Source organism: Rhipicephalus sanguineus, chromosome 5 (assembly GCF_013339695.2).
Source record: "Rhipicephalus sanguineus isolate Rsan-2018 chromosome 5, BIME_Rsan_1.4, whole genome shotgun sequence".
Classification (NCBI taxonomy): Eukaryota; Metazoa; Arthropoda; class Arachnida; order Ixodida; family Ixodidae; genus Rhipicephalus; species Rhipicephalus sanguineus.
In genome coordinates this window covers 116,224,484-116,235,355 of record NC_051180.1, presented here as the reverse complement: position 1 = coordinate 116,235,355, position 10,872 = coordinate 116,224,484, and the positions used below count along the sequence as shown (strand labels likewise).

Below are 10,872 nucleotides of genomic sequence, written 5' to 3'. Positions count from 1 at the left end.
TCAATGTCTGATGGAAGTGGTCCCTAGATTTTCATATGCTTCACCTCCTCACATCCCCCGTATTGCGGCAAAGTCTGCCTTTCAAGGTCGTTACGGTTGAACTTAGCCAAGAGAGACAGAGTCAACGTCCGTTTGGAAGTGGTCCCCTTTTTTCAATATGCTTCACCTCATCACACCCCCGTATTGCGGCAAAGCTGCCTTTCAAGCCGCCCTACGGTCTCAAATGTATAACTCAAGAAAACGCTGGTTCCACATGAGATGAAAGATATGTGGCAGAGTTAGGGTCTCAATTAATTCTGTTTTGGACCTGAAATTTGGGCAGGAGTCCGAAAAATCGGACGCCGAAGCTTTTTAGCATCCAAAATTTCAGATGTTCTTATATATCGACGTCTACGAGGCAGATTTGGTACTCCGGACTTGAAGGGAGCACACCCTTGTCCGCCACATCAGTTGGCCTTCCACAGAAGTTGAAACAGGAGGAGAGGCTGAGGAAATGGCGTCTCTGCCTATCACGTGTAAAGTGTTGTCGGCAACACTTTGATTGCACCAAATCATGTACATAAATACAATTCGGCCTCTACATTGCCTCATTCTTGATAAGAAACACAACTATGAAATATGACCCCACCAGCGCTTCATCAACCTAGCGAAAAGAAACACTTTCATGTTGCTATCTCACAAGAACATACTTAGGGATTCTCTGCAACTTTTTCTGTAATTTCACTTCGAATTATTCGAAAAATGTTTGAGAAATATTCGAAAATTATTCGAAATTATTCGATTCGATTCGCACTCACACTCCAATATTCGAATTCGCTTCGCACCCAAAATTTTGCTATTCGCACAGCTCTAGTTATCAGTAATTAAGCCGTACTGGTGTGTTTGCCGCTTGCTGCCATCACGCCTCCGTGCGTTTCTGATGCTTATCCGTAAAGGCATTGCCGCACCAGCCGCACTGCACCGTTGGGGCCTTGACAGTGGCCCCTTCAGATTTTCAATATGCTTCACACCATCACACTCTAGCCTTGTGGTCAAGCTGCCTTTGGGACTCTGCTACAACCACAAATGGATCGACTCACGAAAGCGCTGGTTTGGACCTATGAGACACGACGGAGACGGGGGCTTTAATTAATGCCATTTCGGACCTGAAATTTGGGCAGAAAGTCTGAAAAATCGGATGCCGAAGATTTTCATTGTGCAGAATTTCAGATGTTCTTATACATTGGCATCTAAGAGGCAGATTAGGATAATCGGACTCGAAGGGAGCGCGCCCTTGTTTACCACATCAGTTGGGCCTCCACAGAAGTTGAAGTAGGAGGAGAGGTTGAGAAAATAGTCTTTTCCTTTGACGTGTAAAGTGTTGTCGACACCACGTTGGTTGCACCAGATAATGTAAATAAATACGATTCGACCTCTGCATTGCCTCATTCTTAGGAGAACTAGGGAACACCACCTCTTCAGCAACTAACCAACTTAGCCAAAAGAAACTCTTTCATGTTTCTATCACATAAGAATATGTTTAGGTATCCTCTGCAACATTTTTTTCTGTAATTTCGCGACAGTATTCGAGAAATATTCAAAAAATATTCTATTCGATTCGTACTCTAACTTTAATAATTGAATTCGCTTCGCACCCAAAATTTTGCTATTCGCACAGCTCTAGTAATTTTTTAATGCACCGGCACTTGAAGCAAGTGAGCAGCTCTTAATTGTTGATAAAATGTTGTGACATCTATTTGATGAGCAGCATGCATGTGTGGTGTCAGTGACACTTTAGCAAGCATTTCTGGTGTGTAATTGTGGGTATTGTTGCTTTCAAAACATAATGTGACGGCGCAATTTTGAAGTTTGCTCTTGCCAAACCACAACTTTTGATGTCGAAATCTGATCCAGTGGAACAAACTCTGCTTCTGTGGTGCATTGAAATGTGTGAGCATTATGCTCCAATCCTCACAATAGCAGTGAAAAACAGGGTGTTATGCGATGCCACGTTTTATCAACAATAGTGCGCAATAGTTGAGGAGGCTTTTCAAAACTGTTTCATGTATTAGACTTAGCCGCAGCGTGTTACAAAGACTCGCAGTGCTTTATTGGACAAGAATACATTTACACAACGTCCTGTTGCATGCGACTTCAATACCTACACCACGGAACAGGCCTCGCTTACATTTTTTTCTGCCATTTAGTGTACGTGCTGCAGGGTAGTCAACTTGGTGGCTTTTTAGTTTTCATGCTGTATGTTATACAAAGTGTACTGAAAAAGCTAGAAATTTTTGGTGCAAATTGTGCATCACCATTAAGTAGTTTCTGTTATTGAAGACATGTGAATACTAAACAGTTCGTTCAGCATTAGCAATTCTGTAGGAAACATTGAACCGCTGTGACTCAGAGGCAGTGGAGCTTCACGCTCAATAAACAATTTTTTGGAGAAAAAAAATTAATTTTCTCCATTTCGGCTAGATGGATGCGAACTACGAGCCAACGCTCATGGAATCCCGCACACTGTTTGGCCTGACTCTTGAGCAACGCCGCAACGACGCCAAGATCAATCGGGATCTCTTCACCAACATTGTGTCAAAGACCAAGACAGTGAGTGCTGGTCCATTTCATACTTTTTAAATGCTTTTTTAAGGCCATAAGCTGTCTTCGGCCTGAGATATACTACTACTGTCTAGTGCGCAGGTTGAGAGAGAAAATTAAATGCGGACGTGCAGTCAACACTGGAAGCTAAGTGCTTTACACATTTAGCTCAGTGTGCATGTTGTCTACCTGTTAGCAACAAGTACGTCTTGCATCATGAGCAACATACATATTGCTCTATTCAGTGACTAGAAAATAATGTACAACACATCAGTGCCCACGCTCCATCCCTCCACATATAGAATGAAGTTTGAAGTCTCTCATGACATGGAAAATGCTCCTGTGTGCTGCAGCACCAAACAGGCAGCATCACTGCTAAAGCACTGAACACATGCACACACAAACCGTGAGGAAGCATCGCTTTAGAAAGTTAGAGGTGCGTGCTGTTGTGTGTATAATCAGCATTTAGATGTCAGGTGTAATTGTATGTTGAATCCTTGGCCAGTCTTTGAATGTAGAGAATTTGAGGAATTGCAAAAGTAAATGCTTTATAAGATAACTAGAGGCCAGTGAACTGAGTAAAGTAAGGCCCAGAAGAGGCAGTTTTTTGTTTGGTCGGGAAGGTGCTTACCAGTTTTGGTAGCTGCCTGGCTGTTGGTAAAAGCAGGAGCGGCAGTAGATTTTCACTGTGCTTGAACTTACGTGCGTCCCTCTGAAATCCAGCTGCCAGAGCCTGCCATCCGGGACCTGATTGTGGCCACGATAGCCCTCAAGTACACCCAGTCCAACTCTGTCTGCTATGCGAAGGATGGACAGGTAAGTGCTTCTGTAATTAAGGACACTTAATGTGTGTTTTAAATGAAATGGAGAAACTGTCAGCTCATCTGTAGCAGAAAGATGCAAAGGAAATTTATACAGGTTTCTCAAAAGCTTCCTATTCGCCTTTTTGTTTGGTTTCAAGATTGCAATAGTAGCAGCACGTGTTATATCCCAACAAACTTCCGCCAACTTCAATTATCACTCTCGATTATCACTCTCTAACACCGCAGGAGAAAGCGTGTTTTTTAAGCTGTGCCAGAGTAAGGAAAGGCTCTTTTTACGCTTTCATGTAAAACGAAGGCACTTAAAGTTAAGGACTAACTCTTATAATTTTGTGTATAGCTTAGAAGAATATTCATTTGAAATATTTGGCCAGACACAGGGAGAAAAGTGTTAATGTGCGAGCTACTCGCTAAGGCTTTCGTTCCTCACCGATGCTACTAGGCTACGCTGACACACAAAACTGGAAGCCATCCAGCACCTGCGTTTGTAAACAGCGAAAGGGTCTATACTGGGTCACAACCTAAGAAAAAATAGTAGCTTCGCCCACATAACCACAGCTCCTGCCCTTCACCTGTGAAAAACAGTTGTGCTAGCTGGTTTCCGCTCGAACCAGAGATACTTGTTCGCGGCTTATGTAAATTCTACGCATATTGTTACGGAAAAAGACACAGGTGTGAGAACTTTCTTGAGCTTGCGTCTAAAATCAGTGTTCATAATGGAAACTTGAGCACCAGTGTCGACTAGAGCTGTCACAGGCACTCCGTCGACTTGTACGTCAATAAGGTTCCTATTCGTCGGTATGGTCAATAGAGTATTTTCGCTTGGTCCGATTGATGCAGCGCCACCTCCAGGGGCTGCAGCATTTAGTTTTCCGTCGGCGAACGTCGTGGGGGAGTGGGGGAAGGTGGTCGTCGGGGCTGAGGCGAACGGGACTGGCGACGGTGGGGTGAGGGAGAGCGGGAGTAGTGGGGATCGTGAGTTGCAAAGTGGTCCTGATGGGAAGAGTAGGCCTGAGGGGGCGTAGTGGGCCGGAGGGGCGTAGTGGGCCGGAGGGGCGTAGTGGGCCGGAGGGGCGAAGTGGGCTGGAGGGGCGAAGTGGGCAGGAGGGGCAGAGTGGTCTGGGCTGGTTGCAGAACGAGGAGCGGGACGATTATTGAAGGAAGGCGGGAAATTTTGTGCAGGAGGAGCCCAGCGACGTCGGCAATGACGAGATATGTGTCCTATTCGGTGACAGTAGAAGCTTATGGGCTTGTCATCAGGTGTTCTCCATTCGGACGGATTACAGAACGCTGGTGGCGAGCCAGACGGGAGACGGGAGTCGACGTGGGGGCGTGAAGTGTGGTGGGAAGTCGGTACGGGGAGGCGTCGAAATAGAGTAGATACCCATGCTGGCAATTTCCTGTCGGATTACTGCTTGAAGAAGGGGTAAAGGGACGGAAGGAGGTGTGTCAGAGGATGGTGGTGCCACGATAACAGGGGCGGCTGCTTCAAGTTCACGCCTAACGAGTTGGGTCAAGTTATCGCAGGCGTCCGGTTGCCGGTATGTAGCGAGGCAAGAAGACGTCACTGCGGTATTCGGAAGGCGCGGGAACAGTTGGGAGACACGCCTACTTTTAGCCTGTTCCAAGCGACGACATTGTTGAAGTACCGCATCGACAGAGGACACGTTAGTGCACAACAGCAAGTTGAACGCGTCATCGGCGATACCCTTGAGTATGTGCGCAACTTGTTCTTGCTCAGACATGGTTTTGTCGGCTTTGCGGCAGAGGGCCAGGACATGTTGAATATAACTGAGGTAGGACTCAGTGGAGCTTTGCGTGCGAGTCGATAATTCAGTCTTTGCGGCGAGGCGACGTCCAAGAGAGTTGCCAAAAAGTTTGCGGATCTTTTCCTTAAAGCTGTCCCAGCTAGTAATCTCATGCTCATGGGTGTCAAACCAGAGACGAGGGGTTCCGTCCAGGTAAAATATGACATTCGCCAGCATAAGGGTGGGGTCCCACCTGTAACTGGCGCTGACGCGTTCGTACAGGCGCACCCATTGGTCGACATCAGAACCTTCGAGGCCCGAGAAGACGCCAGGCTCTTTCACCGCGGGAAGCGTGACGAAAGTGGGTGCGGCCGGTGGCCAGGTAGGGCAGGAGGCAATGCGAGCGGCAGGGATGTAGCCGAGTCTTGGGAGACCATGGGGAAATCCTCGAGACAACGTCCGCTGCGGAGTTCCGTGGCGAGGTAGGGGATCGCACCACTCCACCAAATATGTTACGGAAAAAGACACCAACTCAAAGGGATACGTATCCCTGTATTGTTTACAGCTTAGGCGAGCAGCACAACCGACGCGAACAACACGCGCCAGTCTGTCTGTTTCGTCCTTCTCTTCGTCTCCTTGGCCGCAATGCCGCTGATACGTAGCATTATTAAGAGTTAAAGGTTTGTCGTTACAACCTAAAATTTTACATATGACTGAGCAGCGATGTCAGGATCCCTGACGAAATTTACCCGGGCATTCAAGTTTCTGACCTGAAACCAGCGACACAAACGTGGGTCTGTATACGAAAGTCAGTTGTGTGATACACTCGAAAATGAGTAAGTGCTATTGAGTGGAGCACTTATGCAAATTGTTCTGTGGGAGGGACAGCAATGGCTGTGGGAGGGCTGTGGGAGGAGCTGACATATTTCCTTAGGTTGTAACCGAGTATTATAGTTGACAAAAAATTCGTCCTGCTCCAGCATTCAAACCCAGAACCAACACCAACGTCGTCTTATCACGAGGCTCGGATGATAGTGACTAAAACTCTTGTACTGCAATCTGCTAGCCTAATGGTTAGCAGAAATGGTATCTAGAGCAACCATACTGGAAAGATGTTGGTCCTGGGTTCAAATCCTGAATGAATTTTGCCATCTATTGTTGAGCTTGCCTTGCTTTCAACCTTGGTTTATATTTTCCTGCCTTTCCACGAATGCAGCGCCGTCGAGCTTCAGTATCGAGATATAGGCTGTAAAATGTGTAGTGCTCTGGTAAATATTACTACATAGGCAGCATGTTTTGCACCAATGCTATGTGTGTCTAGATCTCTGATGTCCCTCCAACAGTGTGTCATTCCGAAGAAACCCAAAACATCACATCCTTTTGTAGGTGATTGGCATCGGTGCTGGCCAGCAGTCCCGAATTCACTGCACACGACTTGCAGGTGACAAGGCCAACAACTGGTGAGTCGAACAATTGCTCCGGTGCGCGTGTAGATACAGATCAGTAAGTTGCAGATATACGAGATTTGGGTTGGGCTTTGGCTGATGACTGAATTTTCCTGGCTAACTATAACATGTGTATCTTCTGCAATCAGCAACTCTTCATTGGTAATGACACCTTGTGCGGGAAATCTCAATAATGCTGGCCCTGGCAACGCTGCGAGTAACTGCTGGTAACACAACATTATTGATTATTCTAAAGGCTGTCTAAGAACAGGAGAGTACTGAACTGGGATGGTTGGCACGTAACTCAGTGGAACAAACAGCACAAAAATGGGGCGTAGTTAATACGACAGATAATTCTGCTTCAGTTGTGTTTACTACTCTCCCGTTGAGCCAATGTTTGTTCCGTTTCACTGGCAAAAAAGTTTGTTCATCTGTGTACATTTGAGATTGTTGAATGTACATATGTTTGGTATAGAGAAAGCCCTTCATTCATTAATAATGATTAGCTGTTCCATACGATGCAAGGTGGCTCTGCGGTATTACTGGACAATTGTATCTTTTATTTCCTACATGCACAACTAGACACACATCATGGGCATAGAACAGGGATTATTCATTACGCCTGGCTCACTTTTATAGCTGCTGTTTTTGTTTGTCAAATTGTATGTCTTTGGTGACATTGCAATGTTACTCGGGCACTTGATGGGCTAGAAAACTACAAATTTGATTTTGTAATCATTAGTGATGAACCTCTGCCTAGGATGAAATGATTGTTTGCAGGGCACAAAGTGATAGCAGGCACTAAGCTGTGGGCAGTAACGTTAAAGTGAAGACCATTTTTGAGCATTGCTTATTTAAACATTAGTTCAGCTTGTATGGCATGGGTTGTGGGGCCTTGTGGAGAGAGTGCATTGTGGTAAAGTTATTTGTGCAGTTATTATTCTGGGGCTTCTGAGCATGCTTTTTTTTTTCATGGGTTGAGGTTTACTAATGCAGCTCAATAACGGAAAATAATTGCAATCAATAGGTGGCTGAGGCAGCACCCCAACATCAAGAGCATGGTCTTCAAGAAGGGTGTCAAGCGTGCCGAGATCTCCAACATCATCGACGTCTACGTTGGCGGTGTCTTTGGGGAGGCACGTGTCTTAGTCTCTCTTTTGCATTGTGTTCTTGTACTGTAATGTACAGAAATGTTTTATGATGTAATGTTATCACCTGTGTAGGACATGCCTCTGGAGCAGTACCACAACTCTGTGGAGAACCCTGTGCCCCAGCTAACTGAGGTGAGTTTTCTGATCACCGAGATGGACTGTCTCGTCACAATAAAGTCAACTCTCGTTACGAGTCACAACCAATCTGACATGAAGATGTCTGTTATGTGTGATATTCATTATGGTGTACTTTTGGTATTTGCGACATTGTGACAGGCAAGAAATGCTAACTTTGTTAGCATTTCTTGCTAAGGTTCGACTCTGCTATTGCATGTGATTCTGCATGCTGTGAGGACTTCCGTGAATGTACCTGTAACAGTTTCCAAGTCATTTAGTGCTCAATATAGCCTTCATTGTCGGCTTTATAGTAGCTCCATTTTGTTTTAAAACTGAATGCAAATGCCAGTCTTCCTAGATGTTAGGCTACATGAAAGAACATCAGGCAGCGAGAGCTTGTCTGCAACCATTAACTACTTCATCTCTCAACCAAGCCTGTCTTTTGGACGGTTGATCAAAACTTTTGTATTGCAATTAAAATGAGGCCTCATGCCTGTTTATTGGAAGCTCCCTCAGCTGGTTAAATTTAATCAGGTGTGTTTGATTACACTAAAGCAGATGGGTTACTTTGGTATTGCTGTTGATGGTGGGCTGTCTTTCTTTACTGAGAGTGGTATTACGTAGTCGAAATGTACAATTTCCAAACAGGATTCACATAAACATGATCCTTAGTGTACTATAACTTTCTCTCTCTCATCATGTTTGAAGTATTTAGAATTAAATGCACTGGCTGTTGCTCTGCAAAGAGAGGCTTTTTATGTCTCCTTTCTCTCTCTCTCTCCTTTTTTTTTACAACAGGCAGAAAAGAAGGCCTGGATTGCCAAGTTGTCCGGCGTGGCCCTCAGTTCGGATGCTTTCTTCCCATTCAGAGACAACATTGACAGGGCGCGTCAGGTAATATTTATCTTTCATGCTTTCAATAAGTCGTGAATTATATGGCAAGTGCCAAATGGAGGCAGGAAGTTCGGTGGGCAGATGAAATTAAGAAGTCTGCAGGGATAACGGGGCCGCAGCAAGCACGGGACCTGGCTAATTAGCGTAACATGGGAGAGAGAAACCTGGGAGACTAAGCCCACTGCCTTTGCCCTGCAGTGGGTGTAGACAGGCTGATGAATATTGAATGAAATGGACAGATGGATGAGTTAACACAGGAACATTTAAGCTGCACTTTGGTGTACCACTTAATTCACTGTACAGCTCCTAGATGGTGGAATCTTGTCAAGAGCGGAAATCGTATAGAATGGTGCACTTGCGCTGAGGAAACTGTTTGCATTTGTGGTGCAGTGTTCAGAGTGTCTGGCTTCTGTGCTTGAAAGCCGTGGCATAGGTTTGATTTTGCTTGTTGGATAACTTGGTCAAAGCTTTTTTTTTTTTTGCGAATTCCTTTCTCAGCTACCCATGCGTTCTCTTATTGACATCAGCTCTGTGACAGAAATTATGCGAGTCAATTTTTGGTGGACCCCATCATAAACCACTTTCATGTTAAGAGTATGCGTGTATGTATTAAATGCATGGTTTGCTGTTTTGTTTGAGGCAGTCATCCAGGCCCTCAAGATGACAGGAATCCCAAACAGTATAGGCGGTATAAAATATGGCTAACTTCAGGAGGGTGCCGATCAGATAAGCTCATCATATGACGAGGGCAACTGAAGCCACTAGTGTGATTGATTAAAAGTGTCCCTAATCGGCAGCCAGTAGCATTTTCTCACATAGCAGTGAAAGTGCAGTTCAGGGCTTCACTGAGTAGCCATAAGCATGTCTCTTGTAAGGCCCACACCCTGTGTAAGGTCTTTAAGTAGAGAAGACTATGCATGAGAAAATGCAAGATGTCATTGATACCTCAGCGTGCAAGCCTAAATTGTGCACACGATTCCTACTTGTAAATATCTACGTGCTAACCTAAGTACGTGTTTGTTAAATGCCTTCTGCGCCGGCCTTTACTACGTGCTGGCGAATTCTCATTGTACTTCAAGTTCACAAGTCTGTTAGCACGGTGCATTTTAGATAGCGTGAACTCTTATACCTTTTGGACATTCAACATTCTTGGGCACAATCCAAGACAGATGGCTCGATGTCTGTGTGCATGGATTTTTTCAGAGCGGTGTGCAGTACATTGTCAGCCCTGGAGGTTCCACCAACGATCAAGGAGTTGTGGAGGCATGCGACGAGTACGGAATCACTTTGGTACACAGTGGTCTACGCCTGTTCCACCACTGAGCAGCTACTGTAGTTGGACAGGCTATCCATCGCCCGTTAGACTTCGTCTTTCGGTCTCTGTCCAAATCGTTCATTGTTAAAGTGCTGTGTAAGGAAACAAAAATGTTTTGTGGCATTGTACACGCTGTGCGCTCAACTGTGGAGCATGCAAGTGTGTGGTGTACATAAACTTTTTGGATATAAAACGTGAACAATAAACATTTTGCAAACCTGTTCATGTTTGGTGCTTCAGTCTCTTCTGAAAACTAAAAATGCAAACCAAAGGAGGTTTAGTTGTGCAACTTTTCTTCTCGTATATGTGCTCTGCTAAATCAAATAAGTGCAGCAACCCATGGTAAAATGCTGGAATGTAGAAACCAATGTGCAAAATGTACACCATTGGTCATTAGTTCAGTTTTTAAAGGTTAGGTGGCATTTGCAAATTTTAGTGTCATGGATAACTGCTGGTGAATAATTGCATTCTTGGTATCCCTTTGTGGCATGCATTATGATAGACCGTCCATAAATGCATGAAATTTCTACAATTTGATGTCGAGGTTCTGGAGACCCAATTTAAAGAGAGTAGAAGTGTTTTAATTAGCTGTAGTGTATTTTATAGCAATTAATTGCAATTGTGATATAATTATTCAATGAGGCAAGAGGACAGTGGGGCCCAGGCCCCCCCGCCCCCGAAATTCGTCCTGTCTTCTATATTCCCGGGCAAATTTTTTTTTCTTTTTGCCATTGAAAGACTTTTTTTCGAACAATTAGGCCTTGCCCCCCCCCTCCCCGAAAAAAAATCCTGGCTACGTGC

General features: G+C 45.0%; 1 protein-coding gene across 1 annotated transcript in view; it reads left to right on the top strand.

Annotated features, from left to right (window-relative positions):
* Positions 1–10,292, top strand: part of LOC119394172 (bifunctional purine biosynthesis protein ATIC) — a 44,667-nt gene extending 34,375 nt beyond the window's left edge. The window contains exons 2-8 of the mRNA XM_037661428.2: positions 2,459–2,589; positions 3,304–3,396; positions 6,536–6,609; positions 7,622–7,730; positions 7,818–7,877; positions 8,661–8,756; positions 9,960–10,292. Coding sequence (XP_037517356.1) covers positions 2,461–2,589; positions 3,304–3,396; positions 6,536–6,609; positions 7,622–7,730; positions 7,818–7,877; positions 8,661–8,756; positions 9,960–10,079 — 681 coding nt within the window. The 5' untranslated portion in view covers positions 2,459–2,460 and the 3' untranslated portion in view covers positions 10,080–10,292. The remainder of the gene's footprint in view (positions 1–2,458; positions 2,590–3,303; positions 3,397–6,535; positions 6,610–7,621; positions 7,731–7,817; positions 7,878–8,660; positions 8,757–9,959) is intronic.
* The last annotated feature ends 580 nt before the right edge of the window (positions 10,293–10,872 follow it).